The 26,047-nt window shown below is 48.5% G+C and overlaps 1 protein-coding gene and 1 non-coding gene across 2 annotated transcripts in view; both read right to left on the bottom strand.

Moving 5' to 3' along the window:
* LOC120921837 (prostaglandin-E(2) 9-reductase-like) overlaps window positions 1–26,047 on the bottom strand; it is a 63,198-nt gene that overhangs the window by 27,417 nt on the left and 9,734 nt on the right. The window contains exons 2-5 of the mRNA XM_040334324.1: window positions 18,980–19,147; window positions 9,901–10,017; window positions 6,862–6,939; window positions 3,682–3,804 (exon numbers count right to left, since the gene is read on the bottom strand). Of these exons, the coding sequence (XP_040190258.1) occupies window positions 3,682–3,804; window positions 6,862–6,939; window positions 9,901–10,017; window positions 18,980–19,147 (486 nt within the window). The remainder of the gene's footprint in view (window positions 1–3,681; window positions 3,805–6,861; window positions 6,940–9,900; window positions 10,018–18,979; window positions 19,148–26,047) is intronic.
* Window positions 8,499–8,656, bottom strand: LOC120921840. The gene has a single exon (XR_005745005.1). It is a non-coding gene; the product is annotated as a U1 spliceosomal RNA (small nuclear RNA).

The raw sequence follows: 26,047 nt of genomic DNA, 5'->3' as shown, positions 1-26,047 counted from the left end.
TTCCCGAAAGGGGGCTCGGTCAACGACTTTATCGATCCGGAAGCCTGCACGGTGTCTTACACGTCGTTTGATGCGGCGGTCCGGTGGGTGCGGCGGTACGGACGTGGGGCTCTCATGGCCAAGGCGGACATCGAATCCGCCTTTCGGTTGTTGACGGTGCATCCCGACAGTTTTAGGCTGTTGGGATGTTGCTGGCAGGGCCAATATTATGTTGACCAGTGCCTACCCATGGGCTGCTCCGTCTCCTGCGCGTTGTTTGAGACCTTCAGCTCCTTTTTGGAATGGGTGGTCAGGGATGTGTCGGGCCTGGACTCGATCATTCACTATCTGGATGACTACCTCTGCGTGGGACCGCCTTCCTCTGGTGTGTGTGCGACTCTACTGTCAACGTTGCAGCACATTGTGGGACGTTTTGGCGTGCCATTGGCGGCCGACAAGACGGAAGGCCCCACGACGGAGATTAGTTTCCTGGGTATAGTGCGATTCGGAAGCAATGGAGTGTCGCCTTCCCAGGGATAAGCTTGAGGCCATGAAAACGGAAGTTAGGGAGTTTCAGGGCTTGCGGAAGGTGCAGCTGAGGACCTTGCAGTCGCTGCTGGGTAAACTAAATTTTGCCTGTAGGATCATTCCCATGGGCAGAATTTTTTGCCGACGGCTGTCGGTGGCTACGGCAGGGGCGAAGGCCCCCACTCATTTCATTCACCTGTCTAAGGATCATCGGGAGGACTTGAAGGTATGGTATGAGTTCCTGACATCCTACAATGGCAGGTCGATGTGGCTGTCCAGTCCGGTGAGTAATTTCGACGTGGAACTGGTGACGGATGCGGCAGGGTCCACAGGCTATGGGGCTTTCTTTGAAGAAGTCCCTTGAGGGGCAGTGGAGCGCGGAGCCTTGGCCTAAGTCTTGGGTGGAGGCAGGCTTTCTCCGGAAACCTAGTGCTGCTGGAACTTTTTCCAGTGGTGTTGGCCATTGAGCTTTGGGGGGAGGCCTGCAGCAACCTTAAACTTTGGCTGAATTGTGACAACATGGGCGTGGTCCAGGTAGTGAACCGCATGTCCGCGTCGTCACAACCGGTCATTCGGCTCATGCGGCATTTAGTGTTGAGGTGTTTGCAACTGAACATTTTCATTTATGCCGTGCATATCCCGGGCGTCGAGAACACGCTGGCTGACTCCTTGTCTCGTTTTCAGTGGGACAAGTTCAGAGAGCTGGCCCCGGCCGCGGAGGCTGTCGGGGTCCCGTGCCCGGGCTGGATTTGGGAGCTGGCGCTGGAATAGCCGCCTCGTGGATAAAGCAGTCCGTTAGCACAGCCACATGGTCGGCCTACACCAAGGTATGGAAGGAATGGTTGGAGTTGGGTGCCGAAGCTGGGGTTGCTAGCGGGGGGCCGGATGATCGTTTGCAGGTAATTTATTTTGTAGCCAGGAACATGGAGCGAGGGGTGTCCGTGTCCGCCATTGAGAAAAAGTTGGCGGGTTTGGCGTTCTTTTTCAAGCTGGTGGGGGGGGGTGGATTGGACCAAGGACTTTTGGGTGAAACAGGCGGTAAAGGGCGCAAGGTTCAGGATGCCAGGAGGCCTGTCTCTTTTTCCAATTTGGTAGGTATCGGGGAGGCCTTGGACGGGGTGTGTACTGGGCGTTATGAATGCCTGCTATTCACGGCGGCCTTCTCGCTGGCGTTCCGCATCAGCGAATTGGTTAGCCCTTCTCGCCTGAGGGCTGATGAAGGAAGATGTGTGGATATCGGAGGAGAAGGTGGGTATTCGGTTGCGCAGATCGAAAACCGACCAGAGGGGTAGAGGGGTGGACGTGGTTCTTTTTTCCTTGCCGGGGGCCAGAGCGTGTCCGGTGTCAGCTGGGGGTCAGGCCGGAAGGGGGCGGGCCGTTGCTTAGGCACGAGGATGGGTCTTTCTTGTCAAAGTACCAATTTGTGGCGGTTTTTCGCAGGTGCTTGCAAAAAATGGGCTTGGACAGTTCCGCGTTTTCGTCTCACTCCTTCCGTATCGGGGCGGCTACCGAAGCTGCCAGGTGCGGGATGAACGAGGCGGCAGTACGGAAGATCGGGAGGTGGGAATCTCGGAGGTTCCGGTCGTATGTGCGGCCACAGTTAGTGGTCGGTTAATGGGGGGGGGGGGGGGAGATCTAACAGGTGGGGGTTTTCTTACGTTTGGTTTACCGGGTGTTGGTGTTCATTGGTGAGCAGTGTGGCTTGTTTGTTTCATTTCAGATGGAGGGACTACACGCCTCGTCTGTATTTTCGGACATTCATATGTTTGCTGGGGGGCAAGGAGGGCTGATGCGAGGCCAGAAGGCAGGCAGCTGGGTATTTCCAGGAGGGAGGCAGTGTTGAGGTGGCTGGGGATACCGGGGATGATGTGGGATAGGGTGCTCCCGGAGGTGGAGAGGTACGCCGACTGGACAGGCCCCCCGATGTTCTGGTTATACACGCGGGGGGGAATGATTTTGGTGTCCGTAAAATCAGGGCTCTGATTACGGACATCAAAGCGGACATGGAGCGGCTGCGAGCGGCCTTTCCGGGGACAGTGCTGGTGTGGTCGGACATTGTTGCCCGCACACAGTGGCGCAGGGCTCGGTCCGTGACCAGGCTCAATAGAGCCAGGACTCGGGTTAATTGGGTGGTGGGCAAATTTGTGGCGCGCCTGGTGGTACGCCATCAGGAACTGGAGACCAACGTGGGCATGTATCTGAGGAGGGACGGGGTTCATCTGACGGATGTGGGGATTGCTCTTTGGTCTATGGGGATACAGGAAGGGATTCAGAGAGCGCTGAGGGTGTGTGGGGGCCCTTAAAGGTGGAGGTGTCATCCTTTCGGGCTGTGGCGGTTATTTCTGTTGGTCTTTTATGGTGGCAGTAGAAAACGTGTGAAAACGGGGGTGGGGGGCTCATCAGTATTATGGGCCCCTTAGGTGTATTCCAGCGAAAGGTTAGTTGGTATACGGTAATGTTTGCACTGCGGGCGGGGGTTGTCTCCGAGCGTACTACACGGACTGGAGGCCTAAGGTTAATGTTTGCTCGCAGTGCATTGTTCATACTGGTATATGGTGTATAAATGGTGGAGACTGGGGGGCTGCCAGAAAAGACCAACAGAGTGGGGTTATTGTATGTGATTGATGTGTTGGATATTTATGTTTCATTTAAGTTGGAGTTTTTATACGATTATGTTTTAATAAAATAGGCTGTTGTGGCCAGTTTACTCCAAAGCGAAGGTGTGGTCTCTTTACTCTATAGTTAAGTGGGGGGACAATTAAGGGGTGGAGTATCTGGGGTCTCAACGGTCAAGGTTATTGGGTTACATCTGGACTACACTAGTCAAGAACAGGGCACGGTGCAGCTTAAAGGAGGTTGTTCAGGATCATTGCCCTGCACAAAATATAGATTATTATTAATTATGCACATACTCTGAAACTGATAAGGAAATGTCTCTAGCATTGCTGATTGGAGACATCTAGCTCGGACTCAGCAAGGGCGTGTCAGACTTTTGCAAAAAGGCCACTTCAAACAGAGCAAGGGTCCTTCTCTGCACTATACTAGCAGTGGACAGGCTTTTCTACTCAGGTTGTGACTACTTTCTAAAGAAAATCAACTGTAGGACTTTGCATACCTTTTTGTTTTGGATATATTTTTAAAAGAAATGTTCAGTTTGAATTTAAGACATGATACCTGGTTACACACTGGCTTGTACTTGAGTCCTGCTTTGTTAAGAATCAGTTCAAGCTGTCTTCGGTTAAAATTGGAGACTCCGATAGACCTCACTAGACCTGCATCCACACATTTCTCCATAGCCTAGAAAAATATAAAGTGGAGAAAGGAGTGGTGGCATAGCAGAAACGAGGAGAGAAAAGAAAGAGGAAAGGAGAGGAAAAGAGAGGGGGGAGGGAAGGCGAAGAGAGAACAGGAGGATAGAAGAGAGGAAAAGTAAAGAAAGGAAAAGATCAAGGAGAATGGAGGAGACAAGGGGAAATTACAGGAGAGAAAAGGAGAGCAATTGGGTGGGTAGATGAAAGGTTGCCTACAGTGCACTGCACTAGAAAAGTAGTTGGCTCGCCCAGGCAGGGGAAAGGGTTAATTTTCAGTACCTCATTTCCCAGGCGTTTTTCCTTGGGCCAGCCTTCCATCCTGTGTCATACATAAATATAAATTCAGTGGGCCCTCAAGGTGGCTGCGGGAGCTTGAGAATGAGAGAACACAACAGTACATGGAGCCCAGGAGCCCAAGAATCAGCACAAGATGCTGGTGTTCTGCTGGAAACTACCAGTCATTGGAGATCACCAGCTGTTGATTAGTAACTGCAAAGGTATGCCTGGGCAGCCACCACCATTAATTAGTTTATGCCTGTTGTCTGTTCTGCCATGAAAAGTTGCTGTAAAGTTATCAAACTGTTTCAGGCCTGGTCTGAAGTCATTCCAAAGGGGTGAATGATGGTCTCTGGCATGTGAAAGAACAGGGTCAGTAAAGCACATGTGGGGTATGAAGCAAAGCCACTACAAAAGGGTCAACTCAGCAAGTGGAGGAGGAATGCAGTTACTATGGGTAACCAGCACTAGTGAAAGGTGCAAAGCAACCGGTCATGAAGCGTGCTACCTGGCTTGGCAGAGGGTCAACCAGTAGTGAGAGGGTCAGTGATCCGATTTCCTCCCCAGCGGTTGGTTTTCTAAAGTATTTGGACTGAGCCCACATTACAAAAACCCACAGCTTAGCTGCATTGTACGGGAGAGCGGAAGGAGTTAATTAAGTGCACATATGAGGTCCACACTACTTGCATGTGGTTGCCCTATTCTGTCACTGGGAGTGAGGTGGCTGGGAGGTACACTGGACTGGTGGAGTGGGCAGGGCCGCCATCAGGGGGTTACCGTCAATACACCTGTAAGGGGCCGGGCCCCCCCCCCACCTTCTCAATTCGCGACCACCCCCCGGTTCTCAATTCACGGCAGCAGGACCCCCTTGGTTCTTAATTCGCGGCAGAGGGCCCATGCCTAAAGCTGTGTAAGGGGCCCCAAAATTTCTGATGGCTGAGTGGGCACGGGCTCAGCAGTGTCCCTACTAAATGCAGCATCAACAAGTAAAATATGTAGTGACACGGGACTGCATTTTTATAGGACGACGCTGTGTAATCAACTACTGCACACAGTGTACAGCTTTTATCTAAGTCGGGGTACCACTCTAATGTTTCACTTCCACGTGAAGGTGGTCCCGACCTGATCCCAGCATTAGTAAGTGTGCACGTGGCAAAATGTACCCCCGCATGCAGGGCGAGTGTCCCCACCCACAGCTGGAGAGGAAAGGAAAAGATTGGGAAGAGGAAAGCAAACGTTGAGAGAAAGAAGAGGGGAGGGGAGGAAAGAAGATAGGAAAGGTGGAAGAGGAATAGAGGCTAAAATATAAAAAAAGGATAGAGGAAGAGAGAAATAGAGAAGAAAGGGACGAGGAGCTGGGAGATCAGAACAGGAGGAGAAGATGAGGAAAAGAAGAAGGGCAGTATTCTAGCCATTAGGCATGTGCAATTTTTTAAGTTACGAATACGTTTTCCAATCAATTTTCGTTATTTTAGTTGATTCCGTAACATACGAATGAACGAACGGTTTAGCGCAATTAATAACGATATTTTCAAAATAACGAATATGAAAAACAACGAAGATACGAAAGAAGAAAGAAACGAAAACATAGAAGCAACGAAAATACCGAACCCAAAAAAAAATAATTACGAAAAATGAAGGAAAATGCAAACTTACTAATATTCGAAGACCGAAAAGAAAACAACCGAAATGCCGAACAAAGAATAAAAAACGAAAATCAAAACTAACGAAAAATAAATTATGAATCTTCGGAAAACTGAAATGAAAACAACGAAAATACAAAATAATGTAAATTAGCTTTCGTTAGTACTGAAATATTTCTGGACATTGACCAATAGCCACTGAGCGCTGTCCCTTTCCTCTGAAGAGGTTTGTTCCTTCCCCCAATGAGCTTCTTTCTCATTACCTCCTGGCTCCTTGTGTCTTTTTCTGTGTTAGACTGCAGTGCATCTAATTTCTAGATTTGTATTTGTAATATCTGACATATTTTAGTTTTCTTCTACGTCAGACTTTATTCTAGACAGGGTGTGTGCGCTAACTAAGACAGTCAAGTCAATCACAGTAAAGTACAAATTACGACGAGGAGTGTGATCCGGTTGATTCGGTTGGAGCAAGACCACCTGTCTTTCAGAAGGCAGATCAAAACCCTGCTTTTCTGAAAGGCATGAGACACAAACAACAAGCGCCCAGAGGCGATTCAGTTCGCATGTGCCGCGCTATATAAGTTTTTCATTCATTCATTCATTCATCGAATAAACGTAAAATGTATTCTAACAGAATTACGAATGCAATAAAATCTACAAAAGTACATTTTTACAATCAAAGGGAATTAGACATGAAAATACGAATGATCATAAAGCAACGGAAATATATTTTACGAAAATACGAACGCGGCATGATGGAAAATATAATGTAAATACGAATAGCAAAACAACGAAAATTAAACTAACGTAAAAACGAAGGAACGAATAAAATCATTTTAAAAATAGGAACGCGGCAGAATACAAAATATAACGAAAATACGAATCTCGATTCAACCAAAAAAAAACTAACAGAAAAAAAGGGAAACGGAAAAAAGAGTGTTACGAAAATACTAAAGAGTATGAATACGATAACTAACGTCTTACGAAATTACGACTCGTTACCAATCACGATAAACGAACAGAAACAAAACCAAAATAAATGAACATTTTTGCTGTGCACATGTCTACTAGCCATTGTGTCAATTACAGTATTACATACATATACATTGTCATCTAAAATGTACCTCCCAAGTATCTCGTAAATCTGTATTGTGGAAAATGATTTGTCCATTTTCATCTACAGGGAAAGGATCATTACCTGGCTACAAGAGATAAAACAGACAGATACAGTAAATGTAAATCGAGACAAAAACCCAGGGAAAATACAAACAGATGTAGTTGTATAAATAAGATTTTTATTACCATAAGAAACATGTTACCTAAACTCACAAAAGTAAAATCAGCCTGAATATGCAGTAAAGGATGCTTTTTATACTCACTGTGGAAGCTAAGGGGTTAATCCTCTATGTTGTGTAAAAAAGGCTGTTTGATCCTGTCTTCTCTTATCCTCTCTTTCTTCCACTGTCCCCAATCTATCATCTGATAGTACAGAGCCTTTGTAATCACTATGCACATGCTCTGTTTGGTGTATATTGCTAGGGAGTTTTTTTTACTCTTGGTGTATGTGATCAGCACAGGGCCAATCAGCACTGTCCAGGCAGAGGGACAGGGGTCCTGCAGCCTTATTGGACAGTCAGAGGAGAGTGAAAACTCATCCTACAAGCTTTAGCCAGACACTTTTTTTTTTTGAAAAGCCTATGGCGTGTGAACACACCCAAAAAACTCCACCCGGTGCAGAAAAAATGTGCACACACATAAAGAGTGTTCACAAAAACGTGCAGACGGGTGCAACGTCAAGTAGTCCTCCTGTGAAGAGGGACCCAAACCCTGATCCCCCGGGGCGTTAGGCTCCAGACGGGGACTGAGGTACTGTGGTCCGAGCAACCGAAGCCGACACGGACCCAACTTCCTCGGAGGGACTGCCGAAACAGAACCCTCCCAGTACTAGGTGGGGCTCCCCCGAAGGGAGACCCCATGAGAGCAGGCGAACTAAGCCAGAAGGCCATGTCCACCCACTCCCAAGACGTTCATGGCTGGCCCGAGGACCCGCACCCTACTAATCACACAGTGAGACAAAACGTGCACAACAAAAATAAGACAAAAACGTGACAAACACAGGCTTAAATAAAATAAAGTGGGGGAAGGGATAGTGGAGAGGAGAGTGAAAGAAGTGGTCATTGTGTTCAACAATGACCAGGCCCTCCGGCCAGGAATAAAAAATTCCTCCGGTCCTAGCCAAAAGGCCCGGCCCAGGATGCAGGTGCTAAAAAAGCGTGTATCTGGTGCAGTGACCGTGGTATCTTAAATCAATGTGTCCCTCACACACAGTGATCTTCAGATACCCCTGGACTGCCACTCCAGGGGCACATGCACCATAGGCTTTTCGTTCCATATCCGACCCCCCGACCGGCCAGTGCAGCCCTCCACCCCTGCCAGCCAACCCGGCGGATTTGCACGGTCCTGCCCCGTCATATCCCAGGACATTACCAGCTCCTCCTACCGGATCGCTGACAGAGATAGCACTTACACCAGCCAGCCAGAAGGCCAGACTAGAACTCGGCAAAAAGACCAAGACCAAGCGCAGTACCCATCCTCACCAGGAGCACCCTTCCAGATGGCTCAGACTCAACCATGGGCCGGCCCCCAGTATCTGTCGGGCAGCACAGCGTAGTCCCTGCTGAAACCATCCTTCCAGGTGCAATGACGTCATTGGATTGCATCCACCCTCCCCATGTAGGAGGTGCTTCAGCGCTCCGCTGACAACTGATAAGGACAGATACCACACCCAGTCCTAGCCAAAAGGCCGAGAAGCGGCAGGGAAGACAACCACGATCAGCACGGCCAGAGTGTGCAATAGCCGTGCCTCGCCCTGGGAGAACCGCATTCATGATCATGGTGTCTCCCCTGCCAGGTAAGTATTTAGCCAGACACTGATATAAGTAACGAGACTGCTATATACTGCTGATGAGAAAATGTATTCAGCAGTTTTACTAAAATAATTGCATTTCCATGTTGTGTGTATGGTGGGAGTCCAGATATCATGAATGCAGGCTCCTGGGTTTAGTAACAATTTAAAGTGGAGTTTCCATCCCACATTTTTTTCTCATTATTGTGCTCATTAGACCTAAAAAAAGAAAAAGAAAATGTTTTTTACTCATCTGGAAATGCCTGTTGCTATGCAGTCCCACGAAATCTGCCTTTGAAAGCACCTAGGATCCTGACATCATCTCCCTCTAATGCTCCTGGGAAATGTGTGTCATCATTTCCCAGGATGCAGTGCGCTGTCCCAATTATCACTCCCCATCCAAGACCTCCAGGAAGTAAGTGCCTGTAGGCTTCACAATGCCCACAAGCAAAATGACAACGGTGTAGATATAGTTTTACAAACTATCTTTTTTGAATATCTATGCGGATCGGCGGCGGATTGTAAAATAGTAAGTGACCGGATTTATATTATAAAAACGCAGGATGAAAGGATACATTTAAAAAATGCTAATTGTGCTTGGAACTCTGCTTTAAAATCACATTAAACATTTGGAGATTTAAGGGAGTTGTAAAGTCAGAAGGCTTTTTATCCTAATGCATTCTATGCGCCAAGTTAAAAGGCTTCTGTGCGCAGAAGCCCCCCTCAGCCCCCCTAATACTTACCTGAGCCCCATCTCTGTCCAATGATTTCCACAAGTGTCTCAGCCATCCGACACTCTCCCTCTAGATTGGCTGAGACACAGCAGTGGTGCCATTGGCTCCTGCTGCTGTCAATCAAAGTCACAGTCAGTCAATCAGGAGAGAGAGGGGGCACGGCCGGGCCCCAGCTCGGTGTCTTAATGGACACAGGGAGCTGTGAGTCGGCTTGGGTGGCCCCATAGCAAGCTACTTTCTGTGGGGGCACTCGGCAGGAGGGAGGGGCCAGGATCAGGGAAGAGGAACCCGAGAAGAGGAGGATCTGGGCTTCTCTGTATAACATGTTTGTATGTGTTTTTTTAAACAAGACTTTAGAATCAAAAACAATATTGAACATGCTTTTTACAAACATATTTTATGTGTCCTCAAAAATGTTAGTTCATTTTGTTTTCATGAAATGATCTCACGTTGGATGTTAAATGCATTTAGCGTATCCTATCCCTCGATGGTCCGCCTAACACATGAAGCTTTAGAGAACTTACCTTCATCTCCAGAGGCATGTGGATAATAAACAGGTCCATGTAATCCAGCTGAAGTTGCTTTAGTGACCTCTCTAGAGCAGGCTGGACAAGTTCTGGGGTATGAAATGTACTCCAGAGCTGTTAGGATAAAAATCATAATTGTCCTCAAGATGTATACAAAATAACATGATTCAATTGGAACTTCAGACAAAAAAAACTTTGTTTTTTTTAGTTGGGGTAGAGTCTGGAAGGGTTAGAACTAGGGTTGTCCCGATACCACTTTTTTGAGACCGAGTACCGATACTTTTTTTCAAGTACTCGCCGATACCGAATACCGATACTTTTTTTAATGTCATGCGACAGTGGTGCTTTTTTTTTTTTTTTTTTTTTTACACAATGCTTTTTTTTACAGCCCTGTTGGGGGGGGCTTTGGTGAGATATCAGGGGTCTTAACAGATCTCTGAGATCTCCACTTTAAGACAGAGAAAGGGACTAAGGACACAGATTCCCTAGTCCCTTTCTCTGCAGCCTCAACTGAAATGAATAAAGAGAAGCTTCTCTCCATTCATAAACTGAAGCATTGTAAACACAGGTTACGATGCACAGTCATGTGAATGGACACTGACACTGTCCATTCGGAAAAGGTAGGAGCCGGGTTTAGCAGCTCCTAACTCCGCTCTCCATCCTGACAAATTGAGGGGGAGAGCGGCACGGAGGGGGACAAGAACGCACAAGGGGAAGAGCGGCACGGAGGGGGACAAGAACACACGGGGGAAGAGCGGCACGGAGGGGGACAAGAACACACGGGGGAAGAGCGGCACAGAGGGGGACAAGAACACACGGGGGGAGAGCGGCACAGAGGGGGACAAGAACGCACGGGGGGAGAGCGGCACAGAGGGGGACAAGAACGCACGGGGGGGAGAGCGGCACAAGAACGCACGGGGGGAGAGCGGCACGGAGGGGGACAAGAACGCACGGGGGGAGAGCGGCACGGAGGGGGACAAGAACGCACAAGGGGAAGGGGCACGGAGGGGGACAAGAACGCACAGGGGAAGAGCGGCACGGAGGGGGACAAGAACACACGGGGGAAGAGCGGCACAGAGGGGGACAAGAACACACGGGGGGAGAGCGGCACAGAGGGGGACAAGAACGCACGGGGGGAGAGCGGCACAGAGGGGGACAAGAACGCACGGGGGGAGAGCGGCACAAGAACGCACGGGGGGGAGAGCGGCACGGAGGGGGACAAGAACGCACGGGGGGAGAGCGGCACGGAGGGGGACAAGAACGCACGGGGGGAGAGCGGCACAAGAACGCACGGGGGGAGAGCGGCACGGAGGGGGACAAGAACGCACGGGGGGAGAGCGGCACGGAGGGGGACAAGAACGCACGGGGGGAGAGCGGCACGGAGGGGGACAAGAACGCACAGGGGGAGAGCGGCACAAGAACGCACGGGGGGAGAGCGGCACGGAGGGGGACAAGAACGCACAGGGGGAGAGTGGCACGGAGGGGGACAAGAACGCACGGGGAGAGCGGCACAGAGGGGGACAAGAACGCACGGGGGGAGAGCGGCAATGAGAGGGAGAAGACAGCAAGGGGGGAGAGCGGCATGGAGAAGACTTGTAACTCCCCCCACCACCCGATACCTGACTGTCCAGGTATCGGGTGAAGCATCTGAGCATTTCAGCTGAGTACAAGTACTCAGGAAATGCTCGGTATCAGTACCGATACTAGTATCGGTATCGGGACATCCCTAGTTAGAAGAACTTACAATTTTGAAATGGACCCCCTTTTTAGAGTGTATTCCCTCTGATTGGTGGTCAGGAGGAAGTTTTGAGAATGTATCTTGCATTCAGCATCTTTATGAACTTATTGTGCCCATCCACCCCTTGCAAAGCTTTGCAAGGAAGTTACAGGGCAGTGACACTTTCCCTAGGTGCAGAGCCAGTGATTATGTGAAATGAGGTCACATGACCAACCATGTGTATATGGGGGCACCATGGTACTTGGCATGCAGTGCTTCTGTTTATTAAACAAGGAATCCAAAGTACTGAGCCTTTTTATCAAATTATTCCCAGGCTGTCATTTTCCTTCCCCGGCCTGTGATAGGATGGTAAAAAATGGGCAGCACACTGATAAAATCATCACTCATCAATCTTCTATCTCCTACTATCAGCATGCTCCTTGACAGCACACAAAACTGATTGGCTCCTTGTGCTGCCCTTCCTTCTCCCAGCCTGAGCTCTGCTGTATAGAGACTGCAGGAAGTTGGTTTTAAGTAAAATTCAGGTACTTGTGTAATAAGTGTAGACAAGTGTACTGGAGTACAGTCTTTAGTATAAGAAGGTCGGAATCCTCAAAGTAGCTCAATAAGCATCTAGAGGGATCGAAGGCGTGTGCAGTCTATTGTGTTAGGCCGTGCACCACAAGGCTAAAACATGTATGTATGTATGTATGTATGTATGTATGTATGTATAAATATATAAATATAAACAGGCATCCAGCCTCGGGGTGAGCTTCGAGTTCGAGTCAAACTCATGTTCGACTCAGACATTGCCTGTTTGGCGAACAACAAACAATTTGGGATGTTCGCGGCAGATTCGAAAAGCCACAGAACACCCTGTGAAACCTAAAGTGTTAATTTTAAAGGCCAATATGCAAGTTATTGTCCTAAAAAGTGTTTGGGGACCCGGGTCCTGCCCCAGGAAACATGTATCAATGCTAAAAAAAGGTTTAAAAACGGCTGTTTTTCAGGAGCAGTGATTTTAATAATGCTAAAAGTGAAACAATAAAAGTGTAATATTACTTTAAATTTCGTACCTATGGGGGGGTGTAATGTCAGCATGTGAAAAAGCGCAGTTTCCCGTACATAGAACTATCCCTGCACAAAGTATAATTTCTGAAAGAAAAAAAAAGGCATTTAAAACCGGACTTGCGGCTCTAATGAATTGTCGGCTCTGGCAATTCAGAGAGAATTAATAAAAAAAAAAAAAAAAAAAGCGTGGGGGTCCCCCCAAATTCAATTACCAGGCCCTTAAGGTCTGGAATGGATATTAAGGGGAACCCAGCCGTCAATTAAAAAAAATATCCATCCCAGACCCTTCAGGTCTGGTGGGGATTTTAAGGGGAACTCCACCCCAAATTTAAAAAAAAATGGCGTGGAGTTCCCCCAAAAATCCACACCAGAACCCTTATCTGAGCACGTTAACCTGGCCGGCCGCAGAAAAGGGGGGACAGAGTTCGGCCCCCCCTCTCCTGAACCGTACCGGGGCACATGCCCTCAACATGGGGAGGATGTCTCCATGTTGATGGGGACAAGGGCCTTATCCCCACAACCCTTGCCCGGTGGTTGTGGGGGTCTGCGGGCGGGGGGCTTATGAGAATATGGAAGACCTCTTTAACAAAGGGGACCCCCCAGATCCTGCCCCCCTATGTGAATTGGTAATGGGGTACATTGTACCTCTACCATTTCACGAAGGAAGTGTAAATAGTTGGAAAACACACACACACACACACACACACACACACACACACACACACACACACACACACACACACACACACACACACACACACACACACACACACACACACACACACACACACACACACACTAGAAAAAAGTCCTTTATTAATAAAAAAAATCCAGCGGTGGTAATCCACTCGGTCCCGGCTTCCTGCTCCAACATTGTCTGTATCCAGCGACGGGTGATCTCCTCTCCGGTCCAGCGATGAGAAGATCATCCAGCATCCAAAGCTCCAGAGCACAGCATCGGAGGCCGCCTCTCTCCGCCGGACACAGCCCAGCAGAATGACGTGGCTGGAGCTTTGACATTTCTTATTTAGGGGAGGCGGGGCCACCCATCATGTGACCCCGCCCCCTCTGACGCAAGGGGGAAGACTGGGCTTCCCCAGTGACGTAGCAGAGGATGCGTCATCACGTGACGGGTGGCCCCGCCTCCCCTAAATAAGAAATGTCAAAGCTCCAGCCGCGTCATTCCACTGGGCTGTGTCCGGCGGAGAGAGGCGGCCTCCGATGCTGTGCTCTGGAGCTCTGGATGATCTTCTCAACGCTAGACCGGAGAGGAGATCACCCGTCGCTGGATACAGACAACGTTGGAGCAGGAAGCCGGGACCGAGTGGATTACCACCGCTGGATTTTTTTTTATTTTTTTTTTATTAATAAAGGACTTTTTTCTACGTTTTTTTCCAACTATTTACACTTCCTTCGTGAAATGGTAGGGGTACAATGTACCCCATTACCAATTCACATAGGGGGGGCAGGATCTGGGGGTCCCCTTTGTTAAAGGGGTCTTACAGATTCTGATAAGCCCCCCGCCTGCAGACCCCCACAACCACCGGGCAAGGGTTGTGGGGATGAGGCCCTTGTCCCCATCAACATGGGGACATCCTCCCCATGTTGAGGGCCTGGTACAGTTCAGGAGAGGGGGGCTGCACTCTGTCCCCACCTCTTTGCTGCGGCCGGCCAGGTTAACGTGCTCGGATAAGGGGTCTGGTGTGGATTTTTGGGGGAACTCCGCGCCATTTTTTTTTAAATTTGGGGTGGAGTTCCCCTTAAAATCCACACCAGACCTGAAGGGTCTGGAATGGATATTTGGGGGGAACCCCACGTCATTTTTTTTTTAAATTGACGACAGGGTTGCCCTTAATATCCATTCCAGACCTGAAGGGCCTGGTAATTGAATTTGGGGGGACCCCCACGCTTTTTTTTTTTATGAATGAATCCTCTCTGAATTGCCAGAGCTGACAAATCATTATGGCCGCAAGCCTGGTTTTAAATGGCTTTTTTTCGTTCAGAAATTACACTTTGTGCAGGGACAGTTCTAAGTACAGGAAACATGTGCTTTTTCACATGCTGACTTTACACCCCCCCTAGGTACGGAATTTAAAGTAATATTACACTTATTGTTTCACTTTTAGCTTTATTAAAATCACTGCTCCTGAAAAAACGTCCGTTTTTAAAACTTTTTTTTGCATTGATACATGTTTCCCGGGACAGGACCCAGGTCCCCAAACACTTTTTAGGACAATAACTTGCATATTAGCCTTTAAAATTAGCACTTTAGATTTCAAACTTTCAAGTCCCATAGACTTTAACAGGTTTCTAAAGTTCACACAAACGTTTGGTGTGTTCGCAAGTTCTGGTGCGAACCGAACAGGGGGGTGTTCGGCTCATCCTTAATCCAGCCTAACACAAATAAATCTCCTGTGCTGTGGGCCTTGTTATGAATGAAAGGGGCAGATTCACATACAATTAGACAGGCGCAGCGTATCAGAGATACGCTACACCGCCGTATCTTGCCTGGCTTAAATTCGAATCCAGGAAGAATTTGCGCCGTAAGTTACGGCGGCGTAGTGTTTTTCTGGCGGCGTATTTGAAATTGGGCGGGTTTCATTTAAATGAAGTGCGTCCCCGTGCCGAATGAAATGCGCATGCGTCGTTCCTAAATTTCCCTCTGTGCATTGCGCTAAACGACGTAATTTTTTTAACTTAGACGTGACTTACGTCCATCCCTATTCACGGACGACTTACGCAAAAAAAAAAATTCAAATTTCGACGTGGGAACGACAGCCATACTTTAACATGGCAAGTCTATCTATACGCCACAAAATAGCAGCTTTAACTATACGCCGGAAAAAGCCGACTACAGACGACGTAAGAGAATGCGACGACCGCGCGTACGTTCGTGGATCGTCGGAAAAAGCTCATTTGCATACCCGACGCGGAAAACGATGCAAACTCCACCCAGCGGACGCCGAAGTATTGCATCTGCAAACCGAAGGCGTACAAAGATGCCGTCGTATCTTGGTTTGAGGATTCAAACTAAAGATACAACGCGGAAAATTTGAAAGTACGCCGGCGTATCAGTAGATACGCCGGCGTACTTGCTCTGTGAATCTGCCCCAAAGTTCCTATAATGGTGCTTCTAAATGGATAATGCACGCCTTGCTGCCTATCACAGACTGGGGAGATCCAAAGTATTGGAACATAAAGAAAATAGAATAGCTCATTATCCTCAGTAAAAGATTTTTATTGTACACAGAAATAGGTATTGTACTAACAAGTAGAGATTCGAATAAAAGTACATTATATGATTCCTCCATAGGAGTCCTATTGAAACTGTCTCGCAAAGGCAAAGGGCTTGTTCTGCTCAACTTGTTCTGGTAGGCCCTGAATAATGCCCTGTACACACGATCGGTCTGATGGACCGTTTTCATCGGACGAACCGATCGTGTGTGGGCCCCATCGTTTTTTTTCCCCCAACGGTGAAAAAAAATAGAACCGGTTTTAAAATTTTCTGATGGTTAAAAAAACGATAGAAAATTGAACTTCATTTTTCTCTGCACGTCGTTGTGTTTTACGTCACCGCGTTGGACACGATCGGATTTTTAACGGGTGGTGTGTAGGCAAGACTGATGAGAGTCAGCTTCATCGGATATCTGATAAAAAAATCCATCGGTCCGTTTTCATCGGATGAACCGATCGTGTGTACGTGGCATAAAAGGAACTCCTCGAAATGCATCAGCCTATGCCTTAGCGTGACAGTTTCAATTGGACTCAATTGTACAATAAAAATATTTTACTGAGGATAATGCGCTAGGCCACGTGCCTTCAATTTTCTTTATGTTTACACAGGGATGGACTGGCCATTGGGACTACAGGGAGTTTCCCGGTGGGCCGATGGCTCAGTGGGCCAGCTTCAGTGACAGCGGACCACTGCCCCCCTCCGCTCCTCTGTCTCTCCCTTCCCGCAGTGCTCACCTCCTCTCCCTCCCTGCAGCGCTCACCTGGGGGGAGAACAGAGAAGCAGGGGGAGGACCAGAGGAGCAGGGGAGACGACATAGGAGCATGGGGGGAGGGGACAGACAGTAGACTCAACAGCTATGGCCTGGGAGCTTCTCACTTCTGCCTAATCTTGTCCCATAAGGGGGGGCACCAAACTGATTCCTTGCCCCGGGTGAAATAATGTCTAGCTTCCCCACTGGTACTGCCTATAAAAGAGTACCAGTACCAGCCGATCTATTCTAATAAAAGTAGAACGACTAGTGGCTAGTGAAGGGGGAGAGGGGGCTTGGGTGGCCGGGGGGGTGGTCCAGTTGTCCAGGCGTCATGGGAGAGACCTGTCAAAGTGGGCCAGTCTGGATGAAGTCCAGGGCCAAATTTTTGTCCCAGCCCAGCCCTGTGTTTACATCATCTAGCCTGGCTGTGCCACCTGCCTGCAGTAATATACTGTGGCTGGTTTGGAAGCCCTTTAATCATTATAAAAATCGCTGCTCCCCACCAAATACATTTTTTAAAAGTTGCTTTTGTACATTTCCTGCAGAGCACTGCTAAGCCACTATAACCTTTGTTTGACAACCCCTTTCCTATTCAGGCCCGTCGGAACAAGACAGGCAAAGGAGGCAACTGCTTAGGGCCCCGAGCTGGCCAGGGGCCCCCAAGCAGGTGCCTGTTTGTTCCACTGCGGGAATGGGGGCTTTCGTTTGAGGGGAGAGAAGCAGGGGCGGACTGGGCTGTGTGTGGCAGGCCGGATATTTAATCCCAGCAATTTACGGTGGCAGCGATGTCTGTTACTTTAACATTTTTTTTTTTCCGGCAGAGACGAGTCTCCCCCTCTGGTTAATTGAGCAGAGCAGTCAGTGTATCAAAGCTCCTCCCCTCCTCCCTTCTGTAAACACACACACGAGGAGGAGGAGATGGGACGCTCTGATCAGGTCTGCACTAAGTTTTTATTATGCTCTGTACTACTGTAGATGGAGGAGGGAGGGGGGGAGAGTGTCTGTCTGGAAAGGAGGACAAGGTAGATGTCATTTGAGTGATCGAGGGGTTACAGTAGGTTAGGAGGACATGTGCTGGGAGGGAATGCTAGAAGTGTGGATTAGATTTTAAATTTGACAACCCCTCTCTTCCTTCCCAAAACACCCCTCCAGCACATATCCTACCCATCCCCCTTGTACTGTATCTTTTCTCTCACAAAGCTCCCCCCCAGCACATACCTGACCCCCCAAGCACATGTGGGCACAGAGGTTGTATATGATGGACACAGTGGCTGCATACGATGGGGCACGGTGGCTGCATACGATGGGGCACGGTGGCTGCATACGATGGGGCACGGTGGCTGCATACGATGGGGCACGGTGGCTGCATACGATGGGGCACGGTGGCTGCATACGATGGGGCACGGTGGCTGCATACGATGGGGCACGGTGGCTGCATACGATGGGGCACGGTGGCTGCATACGATGGGGCACGGTGGCTGCATACGATGGGGCACGGTGGCTGCATACGATGGGGCACGGTGGCTGCATACGATGGGGCACGGTGGCTGCATTTGATGTTTCTTTTTTTTAGAATCAGTTTGCGCCCCCCCCAAACAAATTTGAGCACCGACCGCCTCTGCACCCAGCACATATCTATCTCTCCCCTCTCTAGCACTAGCCCTCTCCCCAGGACATATCTGTCCCCTGCATTCCATGCAGAACACTCGCAATTCAGATACATGCGTTTGCTGCGGCACATTATATGCAACAGCAGTATTTGCACTGTAAACATTTTTTATTTATACAACGTGTGGGTGAACGTAAACTGTATCGCTATGCTGTGGTACCTGTAGGCTTTGCGTGCGGGCGGGGGGGGGGGGTTCTGGGGTTTGGGGGCCTCCTTTATACAGCACATACGTGTGCTGTGTAAAGTTAGGGCACCCAAAACTACGACTAAATTTGCGACGGGAAACTAGACTAGCAGCGACGTAGCGAACACGAAAAAACGTTGTGGATCGCCCCCAACTCCTAATTTGCATGCCCGACGCTGGTTTACGACGCAAACTCCCCCAGCGGCGGCCGCGGTATTGCATCCTAAGATCCGACAGTGTAAAACAATTACACCTGTCGGATCTTCTGCCTATCTATACGTAACTGATTCTATGAATCAGTCGCATAGATACTCTGAGAGATACGACGGCGTATCTGAGATACTCTGTCGTATCTCCTTTGTGAATCTGGGCCTATGTTCCTATTGCATCACATTAATACTCAAGCATGGACAGCCCATAAATATATCCTATGTATGCATTCTTCTTACCTTCCCAGTATAGAAAACATCTTCTCTCCTTATGGTTCCATCTGCAATCTTTTCCCAGATTGCCTGACCAACTTCCACTTCATTTCCATAAATATAGGCGTTATCGATATGGCGATACCCAACCTCAATGGCAACCTTGGTGGCTTCCTCTGACTGGCTCTTAGGAAACTGAACAAAAAACACATAACATTTTTCTATTGTGAGCAATAGTCAATAGTTTGCTATTTATCTCTATAAAAAAAATAAAAGATTTAAAGGGTAACTCTGCTATGCACAATTTTAGGTAGATTCAGGTACCTATGCCTAACTTTGCGGCGGCGTAGCTTAAGGCATTTAAGCTACGCCGCCGCAAGTTAGCTAGGCAAGTACATGATTCACAATGTACTTACCTGCCAAGTTACGTCGGCCTAGCCTAAATCGGCGGGCGTAAGGGCGCCTAATTCAAATGTGTTTGAGGGGGGCGTGTTGTATGTTAATGGGCTTGACCTTCCGTTTTTTTGCGAACTGCGCATGCGCCAGGCGCCTACATTTCCCAGTGTGCATTGCGGCTAAGTACGCCGCACGGGCCTATTGATTTTGACGTGGACGTAAACGACGTAAATCCCGATTCACGGACAACTTGCGCAAACGACGTAAAAAAAATTGAATTTCGATGTGGGAACGGCGGCCATACTTGACATTACTATTCCAATAGGGCCTAGCTCTAACTTTATGCGGCCTATCTCTTACGTAAACGGCGTAAAAGTACTGCGTCGGCCGGGCGTACGTTCGTGAATCGGCGTATCTACTCATTTACATATTCTATGCCGACCGCAATGGAAGCGCCACCTAGCGGCCATCCAAAATATTGCAATCTAAGATAGGACGGCGCAAGCCGTCGTATCTTGGATATGTTTAAGCGTTTCTCTGTTTGAGCATACTTAAACATAAGTCGGCGCAGATTCTGAGTTAGGTCGGCTTATCTACTGATAAGCCGGCCCAACTCTTACTGAATCTACCTATATGTACCTAAACTGACCTGTGTTGATGACATCAGTTTATATTTAAATATTTTTATTGAAAAAGATCTTATAAGTAACAAGTATATCACATAAGCAATTGCCTATTCATAGGTTGTCAATGTCATTATAGCAAAAGCATATGGCTGTAAAGAACAAACAAAAATAAAATAGACCATTGTCAAATAAATAAAAGGTTGCAATAAAATGTTCTCAGGTAAATATTCTGACAAAAAAAGATCATATTCATTATCAGAAGATAGAAAACATAACCGTGAGCCGCGAGGGACCAGGTACAGGACAGTTCCCATCAATAACTTGAATTTCAACCAGGTATGAAAAGGTACAAGAATAAATCCACAGTATAAGGGAGTAGGGAGGGTAGGATAGAAGGAAGGTAATGGATGGGGAATGACAGGAACACCCCTGTATGTATACCTGACAATACTGGCATCAGTTTAACATTCATTTGACTTTCTTCTGAGATCATTCAGAATTCATTGACAGGTGTATTGTACCTTAAAGGGTTTGTAAATGATTTTTTTTTATCTTAAAGGAGTTCTGACCAAAAACTTTTAACCCCCGCTGTGCCCGGGCTGTAAAACTATACAAAATAAACTTTCACTTACCTGCCTACGATCCCCCGTTGTTTCGATATCACCGTCCCATTCTCTGGTCCCGGTCTCTTCCGCTTCCTGTGTGTCGGTGACTCACAGTGCGCTCAGCCTATCAGCGGCCGCGACGGGACATTGCTGCGGCCGCTGATAGGCTGAGCGCACTATGAGTCACCGACACACAGGAAGCGGAAGAGACCGGGACGGCGATATCGGAACAACGGGGGATCGTAGGCAGGTAAGTGAAAGTTTATTTTGTATAGTTTTACAGCCCGGGCACAGCGGGGGTTAAAAGTTTTAGGTCAGAGAACTCCTTTAATAGCTTCCTTTACCTTAATGCAGTGCTGTTTTCATGTCCTCATTGTTGGTAGTGAGTTTCAAGTTGCTGTAATTCTTCTCTGATCTCCACACTTCCTGGTTGTCTGTTTCCTGATGACCACAGTACTGGGAGCTTTCTCTCTGTGGTCACTAATCCAGGAGGTGTGATTACTGTGTGTCTAGTTTCTAGCTTCGTTTTCCAAACCATCACTGCTCTATGGCTCTGTATAGCACAGAGGCAGGAAATAACATGCAAAAACGAAACTAGAAGCTACAGGTACATTATACGATTGACTTTTATGTATTTTTAACTACCGTATTTATCGGCGTATACCACGCAATTTTTTGCCCTGGGCAAAATCGTGGGTGCGCGATATACGCCAATACCCGCTTATACCGAGTACACTCTGTACACTCGGGTATAGTCGAGCAGGCTCAGCTCCTCTCGCGGTCACGTCATGTGCGTCCTGTACGTCGTTTACGCGAGAGGAGCCGAGCCCGCCCGACTATACCCGAGTGTAATCCGCTCGGTATATGTCGGCGCAGTGGTTCGAACACAGCGCGGGAAGCGGCGATCGAGCAGGGATGGCTGCAGAAGGACGCCGGACCGGACGCGCTGGACGATGGGCAGGACGCGATGGACAAGACACTGACGAGGGGCATCCAAACTAAGTATTTTTTTTGCAGGGATCTTCCTTCAAATTTGAGGGTGCGCACTACACGGCCGGGGCGCGTTATATAGCCCGATAAATATTATGTCTCTATACCCTGTAAACAGTCATTTCAGCAAAAAAAAATGTTTTCCTTTACAACTCCTTTAAGTAGACCTCATTCTGACCTGCATTTGACCTGCTTCAAGTAGGTTCTGCCCTTTCATACACTTATATGGGAATGCAAAACCTGTCTGACATAAACAAAGCCCATCTCTACTGGCCCTAAAGCACAGGGCCATTTCAGAAAATCTAAGGCCCTTCCAACACTGGCTGTGAAAACAACAGAGTTTGTGGAGCCCCTAAGGCAGGGGTCTCAAACTCAAATTACCTGAGGGCCACAAGACAAGTTTTCATATGCCATGGGGGGCCGAATGCAAACTTTCAAACTTCAAAAACAACAGTACTGGTGTCAGCGAACACATTATTAACCCCCAGCACTGGTGTCAGCGAGCGCATTATTACCACCAGCACTGGTGTCAGCAAGCGCATTATTACCACCAGCACTGGTGTAAGTCAGGGTTTGACAAATTTGCTTGGAATCTAGGAGCCAGCTGAAAAAGTTAGGAGCCAGAAAACGCACCCCGTCCCGACGAGCTTGCGCGCAGAAGCGAACACATACGTGAGCAGCGCCCGCATATGTAAACGGTGTTCAAACCACACATGTGAGGTATCGCCGCGATTGGTAGAGTGAGAGCAATAATTCTAGCTCCTCTAACTTAAAACATGCAACCTGTAGATTTTTTTAAACGTCGCCTATGAAGATTTTAAAGGGTAAAAAAGTTTGTCGGCATTCCACAAGCGGACACAATTTTGAAGCGTGACATGTTGGGTATGAATTTACTTGGCGTAACATTATCTTTCATAATATTAAAAAAAATGGGGATAACTTTACTGTTGTCTTATTTTTTAATTAAAAAAAGTGTAATTTTTTCCCAAAAAAGTGCGCTTGTAAGACCGCTACGCAAATACGGCGTAACAGAAAGTATTGCAATGATCGCTATTGTATTCTCTAGGGTGTTAGGATAAAAAATATATATAATGTTTGGGGGTTCTAATTAGAGGGAAGAAGATGGCAGTGAAAATAGTGAAAAATTACATTAGAATTGCTGTTTAACTTGTAATGCTTAACTTGTAATACCAACGGCCACCACCAGATGGCGCCAGCTCACATCTGGTGATAATAACTTGTAATACCAACGGCTCACCACCAGATGGCTCCAGCTCAAAAAAAAAAAAAAAAATATTTTTTTTTTTTTTTTGCTCCCCTCACTTCCACCCTGCCTGCGGGCCATTTATAACTGGTCCGCGGGCCGCAAATGGCCCGCGGGCCGGTACTTTGAGACCACTGCCCTAAGGCCTCGTACAGACGAGCAGACATCATCGGACATGTCTGCTGGGAGGTTTTGGTCTGATGTGTGTACACACCATCAGACCAAAATCCCCGCGGACAGAGAACGCGGTGACGTAGACGGCACCGACGTTCTCTGAGGCCTTGTACACACGACGGGACCTGTCCGATGAAAGCGGTCCGCGGACCGTTTTAATCGGACATGTCCGCTGGGATCATTTGGTCTGATGGCTGTACACACCATCAGACCAAATTTCCCGCGGACAGGATATGTGGTGACGTGGCCGCGACGATGACGCAGCGACGTGCGCGACCCTGGAAGGTCAATGCTTCCACGCATGCGTCAAATCGCTTTGACGCATGCGAGGGCTTTTGGCCGAGCGGACATGTCCGGTGAGTCTGTACAGACGACTGAACATGTCCGACGGACAGGCTTCCAGCGGACATTTTTCTTAGCATGCTATGAAACATTTGTCCGCTGGAAACCTGTCCGATCCGCTGGAAACCTGTCCGGTCGGCCGTACAGACGACCGAACATGTCCGCGGAAACTGGTCCGCGGACCATGACCAGTGTAGTCAAGATAGTAGTCAAGCTATCTCCAATTTCTTACCACCCCTTGAACCCCACACTCACATTACCATACCCCCATTCAATGATGAGACCAGACAAGAGTTTGGAGTATAAATGGCCAGAACAGCCTTTTATTATTAACCCAAATATTTTAATAATTTCCAAATAACCTTTGTAAAGACACTTTTAAACACACAGCCTGTTGGTCTTTGACGGCACCATGAACTTCACATTGTCACCACCACACTGCGGGACCTTTTAACCATACCATGCCTCCAGCCGACCCAGCTCAGAGACAACCCCTTTTCCGCAGTGCAACCAATACCGTATTCCAGCAGACACCGTTCCACTGGAATACCCCAGGGGGGCCCATACCACGGATGAGCCCCCCACCACATCTGTTTTCTGCCACCATCAAAGACCAAAGACACCGCCACAGCCCGCAAGGATAACACCTTACCCTTAACCACTTCCATACCAGGTACTTACGCACCTTCCCGCCCAAGCCAATTTTCAGCTTTCAGCACTGTCGCACTTTGAATGGCAATTGCGCGGTCATGCTACACTGTACCCAAACAAAATTGGCGTCCTTTTTTCCCCACAAATAGAGCTTTCTTTTGGTGGTATTTGATCACCTCTGCGATTTTTTTTTTTTTGCGCAACAACTAAAAAAAAGGCTGAAAATTTGGAAAAAATTTTTTTTTTTTTTTCCTGGTAATTTTTTTGTAAATAAGTTTTCTTTCAATTACGGGCACTGATATGGCGGCACTAATGGGCACCGATGAGATGGCACTGATGGACATCGATTAGGTAGTACTGACGGGCACAGATGAGGTGGCACTGATTGGCGGCGCTGGTATGCGACACCGATGGGCACACATAGGCGGCACTGATGGGCACACATAGGCGGCACTGATGGGCACACATAGGCGGCACTGATGGGCACACATAGGCGGCACTGATGGGCACACATAGGCGGCACTGATAGGCGGGCACTGTGGGGTGGCGCTGATGGACTCTGGGGTGGCGCTGATGGACTCTGGGGTGGCGCTGATGGACTCTGGGGTGGCGCTGATGGACTCTGGGGTGGCGCTGATGGACTCTGGGGTGGCGCTGATGGACTCTGGGGTGGCGCTGATGGACTCTGGGGTGGCGCTGATGGACTCTGGGGTGGCAGCACTGATTTTTGCCAGGTTGCCAGTCAGTGCCCATTTGTGGGCACTGACTGGCATATTTTTTCTTGTTTTTAATGCTTTTTTTTTATATTTTTTTTAGACTTTTTTTTTTGCTGGCTTTTTTTTTTTTTTTGCCCACCCTGGTGCTCCAGGGTGGGCATCCCTGGTGGTCCAGTGTGGCGATCCGAGGGGGGGCTGCGCTGATAAACAATCAGCGCGAACCCCCCGTCAGGAGAGCCGCCGATCGGCTCGCGTCTGTCAGACGCGAGTGAGGAAGAGCCATCGACGGCTCTTCCTGTTTACATTGTGATCAGCCGTGGTTGGACACGGCTGATCACGTGGTAAAGAGTCTCCGTCGGAGGCTCTTTACCGAGATCGGAGATGCAGGGTGTCAGACTGACACCCCGCATCACCGATCGCCGCGATGCGCGCCCCCACGGGCGCGCGCGGCATGAAATCCTGCAGGACGTTCTGGAACGTCCTGTCAGGATTTCATAACCACTTCCCGGACGTAAATCGGCTATAGGCCGGGCGGGAAGTGGTTAAGGGCCCCTCCACACCCGCAGGGCCCGCTGACTCTCATCCAGGAGACCCAGCGCCCCTGGCTCTAACCCCCAACCTAGAGTTACTTTATAAAGCCACAGGTACAATTCCCACATTAAACTCCAACTCTGTCTGTCTGATAACCCAAACCCCCATTACGTGAAACAAATCCACCCACCACTTCGTTCACTTCAAGTCGAGCCTAATAATCCTCACCTCATCCTACAACACACCATCTCTGTAATGTCTAGCCACCAATTACCCACCCCCCACCTGAGGTATGCCCCAACTGACTATTAAAGGTCTAGCCTCGGTACTCCTAGCCCCCCCCCCCCAAAAACAAACAGACAAACAATTAAGGGAAAGCACCAGTACCAACACAATACCCATAACATAACTGCAGTAGAACTAACCACCCACCAAAACTTGATCTGTTAACTAGTAAAATGGCCACAACAGCCTATTTTATTTTAAACTCAAAATTAAATATTTAAATACAATTAAATAATTCCAAATACCGTATTTATCGGCGTATATCGCGCACTATTTTCTCCTTAAAATAGGGGGGAAATCGTGGGTGCGCGATATACGCCGATAGCCGCTTCCCGCGCTCAGTTTGAAATCCTGCGCCGACATATACCGAGTGCAGTACACTCGGGTACATTCGGCCAGGCTCGGCTTCGCTCGTGCTCACGCATAAACTTCACAGAGCGTGAGCGCGAGCCAAGCCGAGCCTTGCCGAATGTACCCGAGTGTACTGCACTCGGTATATGTCGGCGGAGGCATTC

The sequence above is a fragment of the Rana temporaria genome, assembly GCF_905171775.1.
Source record: "Rana temporaria chromosome 4 unlocalized genomic scaffold, aRanTem1.1 chr4y, whole genome shotgun sequence".
Taxonomy (NCBI): Eukaryota; Metazoa; Chordata; class Amphibia; order Anura; family Ranidae; genus Rana; species Rana temporaria.
This window is presented reverse-complemented; position numbering and strand designations above follow the sequence as displayed.